The sequence below is a fragment of the Dendropsophus ebraccatus genome, chromosome 3 (assembly GCF_027789765.1).
Source record: "Dendropsophus ebraccatus isolate aDenEbr1 chromosome 3, aDenEbr1.pat, whole genome shotgun sequence".
Lineage (NCBI taxonomy): Eukaryota > Metazoa > Chordata > Amphibia > Anura > Hylidae > Dendropsophus > Dendropsophus ebraccatus.
In genome coordinates, this window is record NC_091456.1 from 151,790,459 (window position 1) to 151,814,007 (window position 23,549).

Here is a 23,549-nt window from a genome sequence, read left to right on the forward strand (position 1 = left end):
CACTATAGAAAAACCGTCAGACGCTGCGGACTCCAGTGGTCTCAACCTCCTTGGAGATTTTCCATTGAATATGTGGTATAAATGACTAATGCCACATTTTCATGCAGAATTGTAGGCAACACCATTTCAGTGTGGAACCCTAGCCTTAATCTAAGGTTACATTCACATGGGTGTACCACGGGTACAAGTCCTGGAGTGACTGCAGGTCTAGAGACTAGAGATGAGCGAACCTCAAGCATGCTCGAGTCCATCCGAACCCGAACTTTCGGCATTTGATTAGCGGTGACTGCTGAAGTTGGATAAAGCCCTAAGGCTATGTGGAAAACATGGATATAGTCATTGGCTGTATCCATGTTTTCCAGACAACCTTAGGGCTTTATCCAACTTCAGCAGCCACCGCTAATCAAATGCTGATCGTTCGGGCTCGGATGGACTCAAACACTGTTTGCCCATCTCTACTAGAGACCAGATCTTGAAGAAAAAAAAAAAAAAAGTGATCGATGATGCAGTCAGTTCATGCCAGACCTTGGGCATAATATGGATGTGTGTTTACACCAGTCTTATGGACATGTGTGAAAGTGGCCTACATCAGTGTTTGCAAGTTGTTCCCTCATCCACTGAGGTATACACTGTTAGTCAATTGAAGACATCTAGTTGCAATATATCTTGCAAAATGTAACACTAGCCTTAAAGGGGTTATCCGGCGCTAAAAAAAAAAACACGGCCACTTTTCCCCCTCTCTTTTCTCCAGTTCAGGTGTGGTTTCAATTAAGCTCCATTTACTTCAATGGAACTGAGTCTCAAACCCCACCCAATCTGGAGACGAGAGGGGAAAAAGTGGCCATGTTTTTGTAGCGCTGGATAACCCCTTATACTTCATACATTGCAGACAGAAGACCTCATGTACCCAATGTATTGAAACTGATGAAAAGTATGGAACAACTTTCTCTTGTCAGTCATTCCTGCACTAGATAAAAACTAGCAGGAAGCCAATTGACTGCCATAGATAGTTGTCCCTCTATCTGCTCCCCCCAGTTGGGGATTATACTAGAATGGATCACAAGAACGCAGAATAGATTCACTTATAACTAGCTAACACACTTGCCATCACTGAGCCTTGAAGCATCATTTACCAATGACGTTTGGAATGCATTCTTAATATTGTTTCCACCCACAAAATGACTGTTCATCATATAAGGAAGGCAGGTATACTTTAAGGTAAATGCAGGGATTCGGCTTAATGCACATGTATATTAATTCAAGGATTTTGGTTCAAAAATGTGTTTTCCAGCATTGATAAGTTTGTCTTGTAAACCAGAAGGTCTGTGCCAAAGGAAGAAGTTATATGTGGGATCGCATTGAGGCAAAAGTGTGCATACAGCCAATATGACAGCTACAGGACAACATGTGTGGAAGGATTAGGGTTTTAAAGCTGAATTTGGAGGGGTGGGGGTGAGAAGAGAAAATGTTTAAGACACTACTGAAAAGCAGATAACTAAGATGCGATACAACAGCATACCTTGCACTGAGGTAGATAACAAGGTTATGTCACATTAAAATTGAGGATAGTAGTATAGGGGTAATCTACACCGCCATTATACTACAAAACGATGCAGACAGTTTGTAACCAAATATCTATAATGTAATATATGTAGAGGCCACAAAGTGTAGCCCAACAGCGATGCATGTACAAAAGCATGCACCCCTACATTGCAGAAGGGGGTGTTAGCTGAACACTGCAGCCATGTTAGGTATATGGAAAGCTTGAAGGGAACCCGTACAATAAATATGTAGACTCTTTTTGCAGGCAGCAAAAGGCCAACTAGATTCAAAGCAACCTGTAATTTATTGGGTTACTGATCGAGATCAGCAAATATACAGAAAGCAAAGCACTTAGTTAGCTAAGCAGTTGGGCTTTTCAGCCTGCCACCTTGGGTGCCTGGAAAAGCTGGATCCAGTCCTGGAAAACTTCTTGAAGTTTCCCAGAACTGGATCCAGCTTGCCCAGGCACCTGGAGCAGACCGGCACAAAGTTCAGAGTCTGCAGGCTGATAAGCTGACTGCCGAGCTAACAAAGTGCTTTGCTTTGTTTATTCTGTAAATTCACTCATCTCTAGTTACTGATCTTTCTGATGTTAGGGGTCCAGTGGGTGGTCTAATTCAGTGACTGCTATCGTATATAAATGCATACAAGTAAGGCTATTAATCACTGTTAGAACTGCCCACTAGATGCTTAAGGTCAGAAAGAGCACAGCGGTAAATCAATTACAAGGTACAATGAATCTTTTCTTACAAAACTCAATTTACTTTGCTCCTTCTATGAAAAAAGGAATGCATTTTCAATGTGATGAGTTCCCTTTATGTGATGGCAGAGCTAAGTGTGGGCTCATTTATCTGCGATGGCCTATGGCCACACAAAGTACCTTGTAAGAGGACCCTCTTCCCCCACCTCTCAAATGCAGCATTAATGTCAATTCTGAAATGTAGTCAGGATGTATAAAGTATTAGTACGTGGATTAGTGATATGAAATGTTTTACTTCCCTCCCATAAAACTGGTTCGTGACCCTTGAAGAGCTGCACAATGCTGTTCCTCATGCACCGGCAGACCCACACCGATGGCACGTAAGACACGTGACATTTAACCATCACATGGTCCTAATTTAGGATTTCTCAACTTGCACAAACATTCTGGTTTACAGAGAGACAAGAGCAAGCATGTTTGATGCTGGAGGCAATGTTTATTACAGATACTGACAACAAGTTTTTTTGGCAAACATTCCAATAATCACATCTGTAAACATTATGCGTCCCTTTTTTTATTGGCAGCACTTATGAGAGGGGAAAAAATGGATTTCATTTTACCCAGAATGCTAAGAAAATCCAAAATATATAAAAAAATTCCCACATGGGAAAAAAAAAATTAGTTTTAATTAAAGTAAACTGGTACATTGCATGAAATGCAACTTTGTGCTGTCTGATGATCACAGTATATCTTAAAGTTAAATATATCTGTACTTTAGTTAAGCTCCTGGTTCGCAGGAGGAAAAGAAATCTTTAAATAAACATGTAGGTAAATAGCTTCTTTGCATAATTTTTTTTTCTCAAAAATACTTTATATCCGTATATAAATAAGTTACCTACATGGTTACATTTCTTAATTTGTCACCCAAAAAAAGGTTTCTTGGTTAAACCTCTTCACAAGAAGTCAACCTGCCTCTACTGAAAGGGCTCTGCTTGGCTTCGATACCAGCTCCCTCATTGACCCTCTCTTCAGTCCTTGATGTCAATGCTGACAAATTTTTGAAATGGAAATGCTAATGTTTTTCCACAAGTAGCAAAGTCATAGGAAAAACCCTACAATAACACTCGTCAGTTGTTCATAACCTGAGCGTTTGGCCTATTACATAGCAGCTTTGTGATTTCATCATGCATGCTCACACCCACGCAGTCCTTGCACACGTACAAGCACACTCCTAGACGCTGATAGGCCACAGTGTGCTTCCCGTTGCTTTAGTAAGAGGGGAAGCGGTGTAGCTAATACTTAACTACACTAAATATAAACAGGCAAACACCTTAAGGCATCCATTGAAGTGGGGGGTATTATTTGAAAATGTTTAAGTTAAAGGACAGATTTTCTTTTTTTATATATATATATTTTTTTTTTTCTGTCTCTTAATTCTAAATATTTTTTATTTTATTTTGTTTTTAAATAGATTTTTGTGCAAATTTTTTTTTAACCTTCTCCCACATAAGGCGAAGGGTTTGCATTTAAGAAAGGGCAGAAGACAGACATTTATCCAAAAAGCACATCATTATGCTACATAAAACTTAGAATGCGCAGTTGATCAGGTACAGGCACTGGACTTCCAGTATCTATACCGATTTCCACAGATAAATGAGAGTCCAGAGGACAAGGAAGAGGAGAAAGCAGCTTTTAAATAAGCAGGATAAAGGTAAAGATGGGCACCAGGAGGAGGGAAGGAAAACAAAAAATAGTCTAATACTGAAACTCCTGAAAAAAAGTTTCTTTGCTTTATCCTAGCGTAACACATCTGGAATTTTAAATAAATAGCGTTAAGTATTCACATCTTGAATAAGCAGAGCTTTAGTGCCAGGACTCTGCTCGTCGTTGGTCAAATTCTCCTATTAGTCTTTTGATGTGGGCAAGCTTGTTGTGCAGGTATTCACATCTATACTTTTCTTCATAATAGTTCGGACTTGCCTGTAAACAGAAGGGAAAAGATAGAACTGTAATGACTGTACACACTGACTAGTATGCAAGGCACAGGTAGAAGACTACAGGATATACATAAAACAATATGGTGCCTTTTAGAGGTAAATTGTATGGAACCCAAAGATACAATCGTAAGACGAGATTCTAATGCATTTGTTAGGTATTCAGTGTCTTCCACAATGTATCCATAGTTTTAATCCTCACGTCAACTCTTGACAGTGCCATTGTATTAACTTTTGACATTTCAGAAGTTAGGATTGTAACTTGCTGCGTTCATAAGTTATACATGTTCCAGGTGAAGCATGGCACATCTGCTGTCTACACCTAGGGATCAGGGCTAAGATCCTGACTGATCAAAACTTTGACATCTGTATGAGTTTTTTTTTTGTTTTAAATAAAAGCTCTGGATGCTGCCAAAGTATGGAATAAACCATACTCACCTCTCCCCTGCAGCGCCAATCTTTGGTCCTCTCTACTTTATTCTGCTTTCACATCATTCCAACCCTGCAGCAACTGCATGCTCAGCCAATCACTGAGGCGGCTCACCATTATGGCCAGTGATTGGCTGACCAGTCAGCTCCTGACATCATAAAAAGCAGTAACTTCAGGAGACTGGGGAGAGAGTGCCATCAGAAAGGCAGCAGCAGGGAATTGGGATGGTACAGTATGTGTGTACACATCTGGTAAAGCTAGGAAGCCTACATGCAAAATTTGCATATGTGGCAAAGTCTTATAAAATAAAAAAAACGAGGTTAGAAACCCCTTTTAATGTTCTATTAGGCCATATGGGCATTAATGCATGCGTTATTTAACAACGTTACATATAACCTGCACACCTGAGGAATTTTATCAGCCACATCTTTTACTGAATTATATGGGAACTATGCTGATCTGAGAACTGGCCTTCAAGTCTGTATACATAATAAAGGATCCAGCCTATTAACAAGATATTACATTGTGCTAGAAATCCATACCTCTTTAAATTTCTTGTATTCTTTGATAACCTCTTCATGTACAATCTGTAAAGAAAAACAGTTCCAATAAAATACAAGCCCATCAGAAACTATGTACAACCAGCACTCAAAACTGATGACTCCCATTGATTTTTCACAAAAACCTGCATGGATATTCCGTATATGTGCAAGATGGGAATTCCCCCTAAAATGTTACTTTCCTGCTATTTGGGAAAGTACAGGCCAGTAGGAGACATTATATAAAACTTTCCAGCCATACACACGACCTTTGACTAACACTTAGTAAGAATGTGATAAAATGCATTAGCTAATATTAGACTATGGACAATTTCAACAAGCTGAAACTGATTCTCACATGTTAGTGCAACTTTTTAACCACTAGGTTACAGGATGCAGTTTCACTCAATTTTCAAACCTCCTAAAGTTTAATGAGTTGTCCAGTAATAGAAAAACATGGCCGCTTTCTTCCAGAAACAGCATGACTTGTCCTCAGTCTGGGTGTGGGTTTTGCAGCTTAGTTTCATTACAGTGAATAGAGCCAAGCTGCAATACCACACACAACCCGAGGGCAAGTATGGGGCTGTTTTTGCTAAATAGTAGCTGTGCTTTTTCTAATCCTGAATAATCACTTTAGCTATCTGCTCCTGGGTTTCAGACTTCTCATAAGAACTAGGCCCTCTAACTAAAACATGCTGGACATGATGTGTGTGGATACAGACATGCTGTAAGAATGTGCAATGCTCCTCCTGCTGCCAGTGTAATGTCTCCAGTTCCTGCAAAGGCAAAGTAAAAGCAGCAGCACAACCAGCTATGTAGAGGAGATGCACAGACTCTACAGCAACAAAATATTTGGAGTTGTCTAAAATTATTAATTTATTTACCTTAAAGGGGTAGTTCAAATTTTTTCTTTAATCTCTTTGGCAGATATTTGGAATTTACTTGTATGTCTGGCAGGAATTGATGTATTCTTTCCAGTCTGGAAAGCAGGAAAGGTTTTCTATGTGGATTTACTACTGCTCTGGACAGTTCCTGACACGGACAGAGGTGGCAACAAAGAGCACTGTCAGACTGGACAGAATACACCACTTCCTGCAGGACATACAGCAGGTGATAAAAAGTGCCATGTCTTCTAGTACTTCATAGAAGTAAATTGCAAATGCTTGCACTTGCTAGGAACAGTTTTGAAAGATTTGCATTTTTGTGAAGTACCCCTTTAATACAAAAGTAACCACAAAACAACAAAATACACATGCACAGGTTTCCATAGCGCTTAAGATAAATTCTTCTTTGGCATCTCAGGTACAGCGTGCAGTGAATACTGGAGAATCTTTCCCACTGCTTGTGAGCAGATGAGATTTACTAATCCATAACGTCCCCAAAATTTTTTAAAAACATTCAACATACCTGGTATTCCTTAGAACCAGGGGAGAGGCGCTTCCTCTGTGCATCCAGCTGCATAAATTTTCTAGTGATATTTTCTACTCTGGCATGTAAACTGCGATATTCATCATATTCAGAGTTGAAGTCATCTTTGTAACTTTGCCTCTGCTCTTTGGACACAATAACAGTGTATTTTCTAGAAAGAAACAATTGAATGTTAGTGAACAGTCCATGAATAGACAGTGCAGTTATTTTTTATTTTTTTATTTTTTAAGAGAAAAACAGCACTTCCTGTGTTTCTCAAGATTTCTGTAAAGTCTGCCAAGCCAATTTCTGGTTTACAAACCAATTAGATACCCTACTATGAAAAATGAACAATTGCCAAAGGGGAGACAAGGAGTCCCTTTCTTTGGAGAGCCTTGGAGTATAAACTGTAAGGTCTCGTTCCCACTGTGGTAACACCACAGGGCATTTATTCTGCAAATGCACCATAATCGCAAGTAGTTTTAGAATCCTGCTTGTTTACACAGTCTAGTTTTAGTCTGTGCCATCTTTAATGTGGCTTAGGTTTTGGGACACACTTGGCGCACTTAAACCATACCCAGTTTTGCACCAAAATTCTGATACACACACACTTATTTTCCCAGTTATGTCTTAAAGGAAAAGTCCATCAAAAATTCTGAATTAAGTATTGTATTGCCCCCCAAAAGTTATACAAATCACCAATATACACCTATTACGGGAAATGCTTATAAAGTGCTTTCTTTTCTGCACTTACTACTGCATCAAGGCTTCACTTCCTGGATAACATTGTGATGTCACGACCCGACTCCCAGAGCTGTGTGGGCTGTGGCTGCTGGAGAAGATGATGGTAGAGGGATGCTCAGTGTCCCTCCAGTGCCCTGTGTCCCTCAGTGTCCCTCTGCCATCACCTTCCCCAGCAGCCACAGCCCGCACAGCTCTGGGAGTCTGGTCGTGACATCACCATTTTATCCAGGAAGTGAAGCCTTGATGCAGTAGTAAGTGCAGGGAAAAAGCACTTCATGTGCATTTCCCATAATAAGTGTATATTAGGGATTTGTATAACTTTGGGGGGCAATACAATACTTTAACCAAAATTTTTGCCGGACTTCTCCTTTAAGTTTATAGGTAGAAGTACACTGGCCATTCACATTGCAAAATTGGAAAGAAAAATCACAAATCTGTGCTAACAGTGTGTGCGCAATGCTTTACATGTTCTTCACAATTGTTAATATCTACAGGACTGAAGCTTACTGCTTCCTGCTGGAAGTGTTAGGGTATGTTCACAGTGGAATAGTCAATGTTTAGGACACAAAAGGAGTCAATTTCCATGTATAGTGGTGCAGTATGTAACTGCCCGTGTCCCTTCTGTTCAGTAGAAGCCCCCACTGGAATTACACAGCAGCTGCACTCCACACGTGGCCCATGTGAATGTGAATTAAGTTCTCTCTCTATCATATATATAGTACCCTCTACATACATTGGTAAATATATCCATAGACTCAGATTACCGGACAGATGTAAATCACTGGACTACATCTGCTTCCTCCAAAGCATATTCCCTAAGCAGACACTGAGTGAGAAGAGCCCAAGCCAAATCATAAGTATGCCATCCACTTCATGTGATACTCTTACTTTAGTGGTGCCGCACAGCCTTTTAATGCTACTTACATCATGTAATCTGGTAATTCTGTTGTGGATGAAGGATCTGATGCTGTGCAGGTTTCTTGAACATCTGTTACTGTAACAAAAATGATATGTACTTCAAGTTACAGTGTAGGAATAAACATTATAAAGTCATTGCAACAGTTTGAATCAATTGTAACAAATACGCCTGTACCGACAGCTGACCACCCCCCTGTTATATACTATCTGCATGAGAAAAAGGTTTGTAATTCAGAAGTTTAAGAGTAAATATTATTTTGGGTTGAACTATGATTTGGTACCAACTACAGTAGGGCAGTCCTGTGTGCAAAATAATAAAAAATAAGATCTGTCAACGGAGACAAAGATCCAGACTTAAATGTGTCTTAAAGTACAGCTTGGCTCTGAAGCAACTGTGCTTGAAGGATATACAATGTATTCTTGTAAATAATCCAAGCTACTTACACCAATCCACTGGAGAAAAGCAGCAAATGCAAAACATGACACTGCAGAATCCTATAAGCTTCCATCAGAGGCAACACCCTTAGAGGGTGCAGAAAGATAAGGACCTCTGCTGCATGACTCGGCAGGTTTTCATACATTACTCAGCCTTTTAGTTGTAAGGTTTGAAAGATTTATACTAAGAGGGTGTAAAGCCGTGTACCCACAACAAAAAAAATATTCTTGCGTAGAAGCGCAGTATAAATATATCAAATGTTAGGGAACACTGGATGAGACCACAACATGTAAATTTACAATAAATCTGAAATGTAGACATAAAGGTGCTAAGAAGGAATACCCTACTCTATTATTCCATGTGAAATAATGCTGAAAAACGCAACACTACAGTACCATTCTTGCTCCAGGAAACGTATAAATGGATTGACAACTAGGCATTACCTTTCCACTTGTCAGCAGTCCTGGACAATGCCAGAGTGCTTAGCAGCATGCTACCTTAGCAAGGGGAATGGTAACAGTTGTTAATTCAGATGCCCCAGATGCATATTTTACAATAAAACAGGAAAATATAAAGAACACAAGCATATGCAATAAAAAAACTAAACAAAAAAACCCATAAAAAAGGTACCCAAGCTAAACTGAATTAAATTACTTCGACCGCTAAATGGGTTAACTGTATAAAATGACAAATCTGCACCTTTCTTTTCATCTGGCTTGGGACTCTTTTCCACCTTAACTATTTCTTCTTTTTTCAGGTGAATTTGCTTTTCTTCCATAGGTTCGGGTTCCAGTTTTTTGCGCTCCTTGTCCTTGTGTTTTTTCGATTTCTTTGCTTTTTTGTGCAATGTGCCATTTTTATCGTCCGTGGGATCAGAGCTCGCCAACTTTATTGGCGTTGATATAGAGTTATCCACAGTAGTCCTAGAGGTATATTTATCTTGCTGGTCCTCATAGGTGCTGCTATTTTGACTGAAACTGTCCATGGGCAGATCCTGCGTCCCCCTACCCTCTGGAGTACTGGGAGAGTTGGAGTTAGAGTTTATAGTTTGTGGATTTGAAACTGGAAGGCGTGCAGGTGGAAGTAGAGGAAGTGCTGGGGTGGCAGCAGCGGGCGGAGGAGGTGGTGGTGGGGGTGCTGGTTTGTCATTGGTTAAACCTAAGTGTCCATTTAAAGTTGGCTGCACCCTATTTGTAAGATGGGATATCCTTGGTTTCTTATTCATTAATGGATCAATGAATTCAGTATCCAGAAGACGTTTCTAGGAAAGAATTAAAAATGTATGCATATTAGAAATCCAAATGGCATAACAGTTAACAGTACTGATGATATTACAGTCCTAAAGGAACGAGCATACATTAATACCCAGAGGATGGCTGAGCACTGTACATGCTATAAGTAGAAATGAGCGAACCTCGAGCATGCTCTAATCTATCCAAACCCGAGCATTTGGCATTTGATTAGCGGTGGCTGCTGAACTTGGATAAAGCCCTAAGGCTTTGTGGAAAACATGGATATAGTCATTGGCTGTATCCATGTTTTCCAGACAACCTTCGAGCTTTAACCAACTTCAGCAGCCACCGCTAATCAAATGCCGAACGATCGTGTTTGGATGGACTCTAGCATGCTCGAGGTTCGCTCATCTCTAGTCATAAGTGCTAGATTTAATAGACTTTAGAATGAGACAACCTATAAAATTGATAACTGCACAGTACACTATTCAAGAACACACAGAAATCAAGAACACATACTTTTAGCCAATATACATTTGACCCCCTGGGTGAAGCAGTAAGGAAACACGTTGGGGTTGGGGCATTGCAGTCTGTTCTGGTTTCCTCTTTGTAGGATGCAGGTTTAGTATTACACTTGCACTAAGGTTTATTACACTGCTTTGTTATCAGTGTAGATACAGATTTGCACATTGCAATAGAAAGACTGGGCTGCGCCCATTAGGTCTTTGTAATCAAAAGAATAAGCAGTTTAATAAATGACCATAGCAAATAATAAAACCACATTTTTGAATCTATACTATTTTGGGGGTTGTGGTTTTAAACACCCATTGTACTTGAATGGATAAGTTTCTAAAATCATGCAATGCTAGTAGTTCTTTAAGAGAGGACATTCAACTTACATCCTGGTGGGTCACATTATGGTATTTCACAATACAAAAAAAGGCTACCCCTAATACACAGTTTATATTACTGCCCCCAAACTGGGTACAAGTTATTTAAAAATAAGTTAACAAATCGCTCCTCTGCTTAGCACTTGGGTGGAGAGTGGTACTAAAGTCTCTTGCTCTGGAGGACCAGGCACATCTGTGCATTGAACCAACAGATCAATGACTTCAATGAGAACCGTGTAATGGTTCACATCCCATGTGGTGCTGCTCCTGAAGAAATGCTGCCAACATGCTGAGACATTTTAGAAGTGTGGGAGATTTTATTGATCAAATCAGGAACATTAGAATGAAACAAAGCATAGCTTTGCCAGAAGGTTTTGCTACCCATTAAATGCCAGTTTAAGCTACGTTCACATTACAAATACGTATTCTAAAGACACCTGCGGTTTAGATTGGCAGAAGCTTCTGTCAGGTGTATACTTTTGCAGGCCCATTCTCTGCATTGAAAAACACTGTTTGGTCCATTCCTTTTTTGTGAGACTCAAAAATGTAGTATACATTACCTTAAATCCTGGATTGGAAACAGACCAAAGACTTATTAGTAGATGTTGTTATTGAAGTTATTAGGCCCGTTGAGAGTGCACAACGGTATGCCAATGTAAACCAAAGACAAAGAACATTGTTGCTAAAGCAGAGTCCACGTTAGAATAGTGCATTGTCAACAAAGTTACATAATAGTTTTGTCATTCATTCCCCTATACACTGGTTATCTGCAAAAACTTACAGCCATATTGACAATGTATTCAGTGAAAATGAAAGGCTGTATAATATACAGACCATGCAGCATCTGTTCTGTCACATAAAGAATGTATTTAACACCCAGCAGCCTCTAAAACACTAAGTTCATAGACACTTCCGTGGCCATATAAAATACCTGGGAAGGAGATGTAGATGCAGCACTTAAAGGCGGAGAGTCTGATTGAGCGGAGCTGGTAGCATTCTGAGACTGATTAAGTTTTCTGTCAAAAATGAAACCACACGCTAGATTATTGACACAAAGCACGTTTTCCAGAAACCAAATGCTTAATATAGATGAAGAATACCCACCACTATGACCTTACCATTATGTTACGTTTACACTGCCAGATAAAAAGCTGCCAATTTACTGTACCATTCCCATCTAAAGGTAAAGGTACTGTATACACAGCACTTAGCCATAACTGCTTTAGCACAAGGAAGGTATGAACGCTATAGCAGGAATGTGTGAACATCAAGAATGCCAAATTACTAGCTAGATGAGAAGCATTGCACAGCTCTATCCTTTTCACAGGAGGCACGTACCTGGAAAGAACTTTGTCTAATAACTGTTTGTCAAACTCCGAGTACCCAGGCCAGTCTCTCTGGATTTCCTTGTAAATAAAGTCTTTAAGTGTATATGAATTGTCCTTGGGGTTCAAGTTGGCAACCTAAGGAGAAAAGGAGGACATATTAAATTTTAAAAAGGCCTGGTAGCTATAGCTCCATATACATTTCCACACATACATATTCTCTGAAGACCCACAGCTTGGAGCTGAAGCAATACTATTGCAAAAGAAATTAGATATATTTTTTTTAAAAAGGAATAAAAGTTTTGCAGTCTATATATGCAGACATCAAGCTCACCTAAAAGTGAGTTTGACAGGGAAGACCGATTAGATTTTACTGCAATAATTACATGGACATACAGTAGATTTCCATGCAGCAAGACAAGAATTGCTTTAACACACAAACCCCTAATAGAATTCATAGCAACCAAAATCTAAATTTAATGGTTATAATGTATTTATTTTTCCCCCATCTATGAAGTAAAGATGAATTCCACAGCTAGTAGGTTCACATGAAGTCATCAAGGCATGAAATAATGCATTATTGGTACTGTGTAATGTAAATCAGAGATCTGCATCCAGCTTCCCCAAATGTGTTCATGAGGATCTATTAATACACATCACTACTATACTTAGTCCATCATTTACTATGACACCAGAATGGCCAGAGCGCTCCACAACCGGGCATGAAAGTTCCAAGCACATATTAGATTACCCTGCAACACAGCCTTCTATAGTCTTCAGCTAGTCCAAGTCCTTTAAAAGGCTTTGCTAAATAAACCAAATCCCAAAGTGAAACACTATAGCTCCTCGGCATGCTTCTCTATGAATAATGGACGCTCCACAAATTAATCATCATTTACAACATACACTACGGTCTACGTGCAAGAAAAATCCTACACCAAAAACACTGTATATATTAGGATTTCTTTCGGCATGGTTTGCCCATGCTGGGAATGAAAATGTAACTGGATACAGCAACCCTTGCACTATGTCATCTGTCTGGAATGAGGCTATAGACCCAAGACCCGCACAATCTAGCATTTTATTTTTCAGGCAAATTCCTTTCAAAGGGTTTTATTTCATCCACAATCATAGGCAGAAAGGTTACGTATCAATAGCTGAAATCAGACTAAGACTTCTAATTTTTTTTACAAAATCTGGATTATATATGGGGACATAGGTCCAAGGTTTGCCAAATGTACAGCTCTTAAATGTATTCACCGAAAGACATGTTGACCTACATTACACTAGTATCTCAGACAGACTTGGCATATATGGTGAAGTATCTCCCTTCCCAGGAAGGGGGATAAATATAAACCTATCCTAAAATGGCATTAAGACTCCAGTAATTTATACATGATATGCCAGTGGCTAGGACATCTAGTATATCGCAATGCTACCAACAATAGCAGACCCATGCTTTAAAACCCAAATGGAAAATAATCCAATTATAATCATAGCCATAGACAAAGGCTTTGTGCATTTATACTGTAATTCTTATTCCATCCTTTAAAGTCCAAGAAAATTATATATATTATATATTTATTTTTTTTATTTAATATATATTTTTTTTCACTGAAGGGGGGGGGGGGTTTCAAAGTCAAACAAAATACATCTTGCAGGGCAGGTCACCAGACCAAGTGCATATCTCTGCAAATAAGTTTTTTGCAACTTCTATAAAGGAGGTAATATTATATTAGATTAGAAGTCCCCTGTAGAGCCAACATACTGAGCAGCTGCAGTGTATCCTAGCATTTAATACTGCATTTAGAAACCATAGGGTTACAGATGTTTGCTCTTCTGGCCACTGAAAAACCACATAAGACTGCCCTCTTTCCTAGTACTGCGGGTGTTTGGCTCATTGGCAGAGAAGAGTACAGGGTTGTACTGTTTCAGAAGTCACGGAGCACAAAGACTCCATCTGTGCCATTTAACTCCTTTAACCCACTACCAAGACTACATTTAGTTTAGAAGGAAGCACAAAAACTCTGGGGGTTTACAACTGGAATCTAAGAGGGGAAAAAAAAAAAAAAGGTTTCCCTTGCCTTGAAATAGTTTGCATATTCATAATATGCAAAATGCCTCAAACCCAAAGACATAGCAAGGTGATGATACAAGACATTCCCAAACATACGGCCAAGGTGTAGCACTGCCCAATAAGGGTGTGCATGGATTCTGTAGAGAACGCTCGGCTTGCTGCAGCTATAAATAGAGCACAGTATGCCAGCTGTGTATGATGAGCTAGCACTGTACAAAAGCAGAAGCCTTGCTTGCTGACTTCTGAAATGTAATGTAACAAAGAACTCCCTTTTCCTTGTGTAAGTGGTTGCATATTTAACCCTTATAGAGAAGATTTACAGTGCATAATAATCCTTAAGAACCAGTATCAGGAGGGCACAATTTTCAGAAGCACCAGGCTTTGTATCCTCCTTGAAGTGCAAAATATAAAGACAGTCTGCAGTTGCTATTCTAGCTGCAAAACAGCAGAACCCAAAAAGTCAGTGGATCCCATCCAGATGTGTCAGAAAATAGATCTGAAAAGCAGAGTTTGGCGGCACTACTGGGTTGTGGGGTAGTGCACGTGAAAGGAGTAAATCCCATGCAACAGTCCAAAGTAAATTCCGGCAGTCACCAATTAATGCTAGTAATTTTCATTAATCACATATCCAATAATGCGTTTCGGTGTTTAGCCTTCAACAGTTGATAAAGGCTAAACGCTGAAACGCATCCTGTGCCATTGTGCCCTGCTGTAATTATTGGATGTGATTAATAAATATTACTAGCATTAATTGGTGAATGCCGGAATGTACTTTATACAGAAAATAGATCTGCACTTCAGTCATTGGTCAGCTGCAAATGGAAGCCATGAGAATAATGTGAACACTAATCTTATTTTGAAGCCTGGAACATTATACTCTCGTACTACTGTGTATCGTAACCATTACAGAGCTCCTGTAATAGTGCAGCAGATTTAACTGATGGCAGGCTAACCCTAGCCGCATATTTGTTTTCTAGCCCAGTCCAGAGGTTTCATGATCAAATATGAACACAGCACACCTAACCATGGATGCCCTGAAACACTTAAAAAATAAATAAATAAAAGGGGGTTGATGGGATACTAAATCTATAAATGGACATTAGGGAAATCCACAAACCCCCATGTAAAACTTGCAGGTACCCAGAAGCATGTGGGAAAGGTACAAGACATTTTCATGTCTACCATCTGACTGAGCTATTCTCACCTGTGGCAGGATAACACCAAGAGAGTTCTTGTCTTTTTGATTAACACCATCTTTATGTAAACGAGCAAGTATCTCTGGTTTTTTATATGGCTTCAGTGCCAGCAGATGAATCACCCTTTCCCTATACGGCCGCTGTGCAATACTGTTGCTGATATTTGTCTTTCGAATGGTGTTTGCTGGATTAATGGGCGTGGACCTTTTCCTTTCTGGTGCTGTATCTAAAATACTATTTGCTGGTTTACGAATCTGGACCCTCTTCCCTATAAGAGATTGGAAAAACACAAGTTAAAAAAATCCAGATCAGTCCAGAAGTAGCCAAACCCTGTTACCAGCATAACGTTTATTTGACTTAAATGCCACACAGCTTAGATATGTGCACGATCAGGCCGCCTCTGCACGTGCGTCTTGCGACACTAAATTTTGTTAGTCAGATATTTAAAGTGGTTGTTCCTGTTGGATCTTGATGTTCATAGACAGGGCATAGCCAGGTCCTGGAGGAAGGGCACAACACGAGCACTTAAGGTTACTATGTGTCATGGGCATCTTTCCAGTTATCAGATGGAAGATTCCCATTCAGATACTATGTTTTATTTCTGTAATTTATAGGGGAAACACTGGCAGATATTGAACAGGGAATATAAAAATACACTAAGGATGCCCAACAAGAGGCAAAGTTTTTAACTCTTTAAAAAAAATTTTATTGCCATGTATAAAATGGAACACAGACCTAATGATCTAATTCAAAGTTACATATGAGGGAAAAAAATGGGTTTAAAATGAGATAGTTGAAGAAATACCTCCACCTTTCCTTCCACATCAACCGTACCCCATAATCACTGGGGCAACCTATGACTGCAGACAATAATTTGGGCATTAGCCTTTGACTCCTTGAAAACCAGTAAAATTCTTGCTGCAAGACCAATAGCCGCCAACCAGTGCTTACCTACAAATGGGCCACCAGGTTTTATAACCTTTGTACTTCGGCTTCGTGTTTCTTCTTCTGCCTGGGTCATGCGGTCTCTTGTAAGCTGGTAGGAGTCATTAGTGGCACATACTGTTATTTTATCTTGGATGAATCCCAGACAATTCAGTTTTGATACACCAGTGCTGGAAAGAGAAATTAGAAAGTCCAATTAGCATAAAACAGGGGGGGATACTATGGATAAATGCCCATTGGAGTTTGATATTTGGAGACCTATCAATGGCACTTTACTTTGTAACGGTCTTTAATATCTCTACAGCCAAATAAATATCCCATATTACTCCATATATCTTTGGCCCACAGCAGCAGCCAAGTGTAATAAACCACGTGAAAGATTGTCTAAGCTCAACGCAAATTTTGTTTTGTAAAAACTACAACCGGTCGCCAGGATGGCAGCATCTCTTATGGTGTCTTTTCATTTCGGACCAATGAAGGGGTCTCAAGGCTTGGGAGCACTCAATCTGCAGCAGTCAGTAATAAACTAGGACACATCTGATTGTTTTTGTACTGGGGATGAACCATCACACTTAGCTCACAAATACTAGGCCCATAGCAAAAATGTCTATTCTTACCTTGACACAGTTTGCTGGATACAATCAAAGCTGCCTTGGGGGTTATCTTTTCCTACATTCGATAGATAGAAGTTAAAGTTGTGCATTTCATTGAGGCAGTCTGATTTTGGAATCTTGATACACTTAAAAAAGAAAAAGGGGGCAAAATGAAAGCATTTTGTTGATGTCCAGAAAATAGCAGTAAGGCATTAACAATTACACCAACCATTTAATGCATAAGTAGCTAGGCTTCTAGATATTACTAATAGCATGTAAAGTAGTTTCTAAAAAAAGTTACTATTTTCCTGTGGGAATCAGGAGGGGAGACCAGCGACTGGATTATAAGGCCTCATGTACAAGACCGAATCCTTATTACTGTTCACAAACACAGATGTATATCTGCATGTGTCCACAATTATAGACTTCTATTGGCCAAATCCAAGCAGATTCGTAGCTTACTTCAACTCAGACACTTTTTAAGTAAAGGCAATCGTGGCCAACAGAAAGGAATGGGTCTACAAATGCATCACTCTTTACAGGTCAAGCACAACACTTGTATGAGAACAAACTGCATTTTGGAAAAAGAAGTGCTTCTAATAAATGGGTTAGGCCTTGATATGACCAATACTTTACCCTGCTGATGGACCTTCTACACGCTCATGCACATTAATGTATTACAGCTCTATACAAGCTAAGCTGTCTGACATGGCACCCATTGAAGTAGAGTGCCTCTGGCTTTGTTGTAAGGAGCCCCAGCCATCCCACTTGCAGTTAAATAACCTTTACAAAGAACATGAAGACTAGTTTTATCCGTATAAAGGCATTAAAAAAATTAATAGAACTGGTCATAATTAGTGAAGAAAATTAAAAAATTAAATTACAAATTAAAAAAAACTTCTGAAAGGTGTGACAGCGCCTTGGGGTTCGGCAAACATCAGAAGCAAACAAGTGATGCAAGTACTGAGGTAAATGATCAGATCACATTCTTACACAAGTTCCAGCATTCACCATCACTACCTAGGGAAAAATTAACTTTCTAACTTTCTTCTGCTTTGCAATAGAGATTCTGGACAACAACATTGTGCTGAAACCCATCTGTGCTGCTGCGCACTGTAGCAGGACCTATCTATGGAGTCTATGGAAATTTCAAGGCTATTTTCACCTTCATGTGTTTAACTCCTTACAGGATAAAGTGAATCTAGGTTTACACTGTTACCATGCTACAGAACCAAGCTGAAAATCAGTATGTATTACAAGTTAAAGCGCACATCATTGATCAGATACTATATGGCCTATGCTGAGGATAGGTTTTCAGACACAAAATCACAGAAAGCCCCCTATATTGCTGATATCACCCACTATACCATGAGGAAAATTGTGTTCCCAGGTAATCCAGTTGTGTTTTGCACATATGCCTATAACCCTGTATTCCTGCAGTGTCATTTATTTCATCCCAGCTAAGCTGCATGCATACATCAGCTCAGTCACTGAAACCAGACTATTTACGTACTCCCCCTCAGGAAGTGATCTGTTCTGTGTTAGGGCCCTATTACATGGAGCAATAACAGATCAGGCCGATTCTGCAGATTATCGCTCTGTGTAATAAAGACAACAATCAGCTGATGAAACTATCACCGGGTGATCATTGTCCTTTATTCCAACCAAATAAGTGTAATAGCAATGTGAGGCCGGCGGCTGATCACTGTAAAATAATCTTTATACATACCGGTCCACAATCCCAGAGTCCTCACTTCTGCCTGCTGTCACTGGTGGAACTTCAGAGCTGGTCTCTGAAGTGAAAGGCAGCTCAGCCAATCACTGGTCACTGCGATCCAGTCTCGGTCAGTGATTGGCTGAGCGGCTTGTCACGTCAGAAACCAGATCTAAAGTTATACCAGTGAAAGCAGGCATAAGCGAGGACACCTGGGATTGTGGACAGGTATGTATAAAGATTTTACACTTTTGGGGTACGTTCACACTAACCGGATCCGCTGCGGATCCACAGCAGATTTCATTTAAATAACTGAACACAGCATCAAATCTGCTGCGGATCCTGTAGGTGTGAACGCACCCTTAAAGCAAGGTCTGCATGGACATCACACACAGCCCTTGCTGCACAATTACTGAGCCAGACTATAAACAGGAACATGTCATTTAGAAAAGACAGATCCCTCCTGGCAGTTCACTGATCCCTCCCCTGTTCAGAGACTTATGCAGATAGTGTTTACTTTTACCTATTGTCATTGGTGGATCCTCTGTTTTCTATATACTGGTGTCACCTTTAATTGTAATCCAGTGATTATAATACGACTCTTGAGAAGCGTTCAGAGAAAAGGAAGACACTCTTATGAGACTAGTCCAAAAACAGCATTCCCGTTAAAAGGGGACACTCTGGCGAAATTTTTTCCTTTTCATATCAACTGGTGTGAGAAAGTTAAATAGATTTGTACTTTACTTCTATTTAAAAATCTCAGACCTTCCAGTACTTATCAACTCCTGTATGTCCTGCAGAAATTAATGTTTCTTTCAAGTCTGACAGTGCTCTCTGCTACCACCTTTGCCCGTGACAGGAGCTGCCCAAAGCAGGAGAGATTTTCTTTGGGTATTTTCTACTGCTCTGGCCAGTTCCTGTGGTGTATTCTTTTCAGTGTGACTCTGCTCTCTGCCGCCACCTCTGTCTGTGACAGGAACTGTCCAGAGACTTAACAAATCCCCAAAGAAAATCTCTCTGGACATTTCCTGTCACGGGCAAAGGAGTTAGCAGAGAGCACTGTCAGACTTTAAAGAATACACCACTTCCTGCAGGACATACAGCAGCTGATAAGTACTGGAAGACTGGAGATTTTTAAATAGAAGTAAATTACAAATCTATATAACTGACACCAGTTGATTTGAAAGAAAAAAAAATTTCACTTGGGTCATCCATCTCGGACAATACTTCTACAGTTTAGGAACTTTTCTATCAATATTTCAGGGGTAACTGTTCAGACTAGTGACCAGCTGTAATCTGTGGGGAATCCAGTAAGCAGGATTAACTTCCTCTACAGCAATCTTGTAGGGCAAATGAAGCATTACACCTAACAGCTACTGACTACTCATGTAGTCCTACAAGTGTCCTACCATAGTTTATGGATAATTTATCAATTTATCAAGGAAACTGCTAATACAAGATAAGAGATGCTATGTGGTTCTGAAAGGGAATATTTTCAAGGGAACTTCGCATGTGATGTGTCGTTTTATTTAAAGTACTTAGAAATATTTTATATTAAACATATACCTGTTGTAAAGCGTCAAATAATGGAAGCGCTGGGCTAAGATGTGCTCGGCCCAGACGTACTTGCATCTAAGTAGCTCCAATTATTTGCTCTAATTACTTTGGTTAATAAGATTTTTAAACTAGAGCAACTGATTTGCCCCCTGCTGGGAAACTGGCTGCAGCGACATTCACGGCTAATCTACCCCCCCCAAACAAAACCGCAGCCTTTCTACAAAGGGGAACTGAAAGGAAGAGACACCCACCACAAACAGGTGCTTTGTCTAGAAATCAAACACCAAATCTAGAAAGCACACCATAAGGCAGAGAGAGGCGTACTTATTGTAGGGGAAATAAAGCCACATTACAGTTTGGGGACAGGCAAGCCCGGCTGTGGCCGCCTTCCAAGGTAATCATGCAAAATGCACTTAAACAGCTATAAGTCGACAGGCACACTGAGGCTTTCCAGGAAGAGGAAGACGTCACAGAAAGCAGAGTTAGACTAGAAATGCATCAGTACCGCATAAAGGAAACCATGCGCTAATGAGGAATTAAATGAGTGGCATCCTGGTGGGGGTTTTACACATTTCATTGTCAATGATCCCAGCTGCATCATCAAGGTCTTCATGGTGACAGCTTGCAGAGATACAGAGGAATGGGTTACTTATCCTACGTGGTAGATGGGGAGATCACAGCTGGAATGTGCACTGACAGCAGATGACTGGGATCGGACAGGACACAATGGTTTGTGCAGTAATTCTGATAGTGTGCTTATACTTATCACGGGTCTGCTGAGAGGTCAGGGACCCACAGAACAGCCAGCACTACCAGCAATCTTACACACAGATTCCCCGAAACCTCAGTGACTGCAATGTCCAACATTAAAGATTTATCTGACAATAGGGCCAAAAAAGACGAATAATTAGCTAGTGTCTACTATAGGCCCATTGCCTGCACCTATACATTCATTATAATAAACATACAAAGTCAATTTACACTTGTCCTGCCAAATAAAAACACATAAAACAAATTGTCACTTTTGACTTTGTCCAGCCCATTAAATGGGTATATCAGAGAAAACATGTTTTTAAAGTCAACTAGTGCTAGGAAAAAAAAAAAAAGTCAGATTTGTAAACTACTTCTATAAAAAAAAAAAAGTTTAAAGTTTTCCAGTACTTATCAGCTTCTGTATGTCCTGCAGGAAGTGGTGTATTCTTTCCAGTCTGCCACAGTGATCTCTGCTGCCACCTCTGTCAGGAACAGTCAAGAGCAGCAGCAAATCCCCATAGAAAACCTCTCCTGCGCTATACTACACTAAACAGTGAGAAGCACTGCCCCATTACTGCAGCCTCGGCTTCTATTTACTTAAAAAGGCGCAGAGGCTGTATTAACGCAGTGCTGCCTCTACACCAACTACAAAGCCAATTGCTCCTGACTTCACTCAGTGTAGTGCCGGCACCAAATAGCTGATCGGCTTTCTGTGTTTTTTCCTGGAAAACCTCTTTCCTTTATGCAACTTGATAAATATGACAAAAAAAAAAAACAACCTGCCAACATGCTTGCATACCACCATGCATTTCTCAGCTTTTTTTCAGTTATAAATGCCTAACCAACCAGACTAACCCTTAAAAGGAAGAGTCTGGCGAAAATTTTTATTGTATTGTTCTGCCCCCCAAAAGTTATACAAATCCCCAATATACACTTATTACAGGAAATGCTTATAAAGTGCTTTTTCCCTGCACTTACTACTGCATCAAGGCTTCACTTCCTGGATAACATGGTGATGTCACTTCCTGGATAACATGGTGATGTCACTTCCTGGATAACATGGTGATGTCACTTCCTGGATAACATGGTGATGTCACGACCCGACTCTCAGAGCTGTGCGGGCTGTGGCTGCTGGAGAGGATGATGGCAGGGGGACACTGAGGGACACAGGGCACTGGAGGGACACTGAGCATCCCTCTGGCACCATCCTCTCCAGCAGCCACAGCCCGCACAGCTCTGGGAGTCGGGTCGTGACATCACCCATTTTATCCAGGAAGCCTTTCCCACCAATAGTGCCTTAATATTTCATAACAGTATACAGAGAGGTTTCCTGTACAAGCACAATGGTAATCCAGTGCTATGCTGTATAGTGCACTGCAGCCTGTGTTTCTGTGAATACTACTATGTATTATGCTGGGAACCATAATGCACATTTTACAGCCGCACTAACAGGAATAATGCAAATCCAATATTTCTCATTCTATAAAGCTTGGCAGCCAGTGCAGGGCTCTGCTCACAATTACAAGGGATACAAGTAGTATTGCATCTTTACTATCTTATTTGCGCATAGTGAGGTTTAGCAAAGCTAGCAGGACAAGGAGTAGCCAATGCCTCACAGCTCCATTCCTCCGTTATACAACATTGCAGCGTTTTAGACTGAATGATCCTTTGTTGAAATAAGGGAAGATAACGTAGGGGCATGTAACATGCATGTTTACATATGACAGACACTAGACTGCAATATATATCTGTGTTGGAGTAGAACTAGGATTAATCTGGGCATAGGGCATATAGGAGACAATCAGGAAGGGACACCTAACATGAAAAACTACAGATCTGCTGGAAAAAGCCAAAAATCCAAAACAAAAAAAATCACTATACCAGCATGCCATTCACAGTAAGCAATGTATATATAATACTGAGTAGCCATGAGTATACTTACTCCTTGGAGTCCCTGAAATTGAATGGATGGTCGTGCAGGTAGAGAATTCTAAACAAGGGGGGGAAAAAAAAGAAAAGAAAATTAGAACAGGACTAGACTTATTGGTTACAACCCTCTTATCATCCCCCTCTATTTATCAATTTTTTTAAAAATAGTCAGCTGGCCAGACCTGTATAAAATGCTCCACTCATTGTCTATGGAGCCGGTGGAGATGGCCACTCTCTGCCAGCTTCAGAGACCATGAACAGAGCAGCGATATGCACGCAAGACAAATACACGCCAGGCCCGTTCAGGATGACAGCGGGATAAGTGTTGGAACTCTGAATATCCCTTTAAGCCATGTAGAATAAAAATAAAAAATGGAGTATAAAGTCCATATAAATGTTATTTTTGGCCTTTTACGGAGGACTATAAACTACCAACCAAACCTGCTATGAGTGGTCGTGTTCAAATAGGAACAAAAAACTGCAATCCATGAGCCCTTGTGAAAACAAATAAACACACAAAACTGGAAGAGTTGCCCATGGACTAAAACTACATGAAGGTCCTGCTGCACGCAGTCCACCAGCAGGGAGTGTACCTTCAGCAGACCACCTACATGCACCCACCCCTGCA

The 23,549-nt window shown here is 40.2% G+C and overlaps 1 protein-coding gene across 2 annotated transcripts in view; it reads right to left on the reverse strand.

The window, feature by feature from the left end:
• Positions 1-375: 375 nt before the first annotated feature.
• ELL2 (elongation factor for RNA polymerase II 2) overlaps positions 376-23,549 on the reverse strand; it is a 41,826-nt gene continuing 18,652 nt past the window's right edge. The window contains exons 2-12 of one of the 2 annotated variants that reach the window (XM_069962942.1): positions 22,935-22,982; positions 16,993-17,114; positions 16,382-16,545; positions 15,439-15,698; positions 12,171-12,295; positions 11,764-11,848; positions 9,410-9,971; positions 8,281-8,350; positions 6,613-6,784; positions 5,209-5,253; positions 376-4,222 (exon numbers count right to left, since the gene is read on the reverse strand). In XM_069962942.1, the coding sequence (XP_069819043.1) occupies positions 4,106-4,222; positions 5,209-5,253; positions 6,613-6,784; positions 8,281-8,350; positions 9,410-9,971; positions 11,764-11,848; positions 12,171-12,295; positions 15,439-15,698; positions 16,382-16,545; positions 16,993-17,114; positions 22,935-22,982 (1,770 nt within the window). In that variant the 3' untranslated portion in view covers positions 376-4,105. Of the gene's footprint in view, positions 4,223-5,208; positions 5,254-6,612; positions 6,785-8,280; positions 8,351-9,409; positions 9,972-11,763; positions 11,849-12,170; positions 12,296-15,438; positions 15,699-16,381; positions 16,546-16,992; positions 17,115-18,697; positions 18,761-22,934; positions 22,983-23,549 lie in introns of those variants that run through there. The other variant, XM_069962943.1, reaches the window with a different exon arrangement.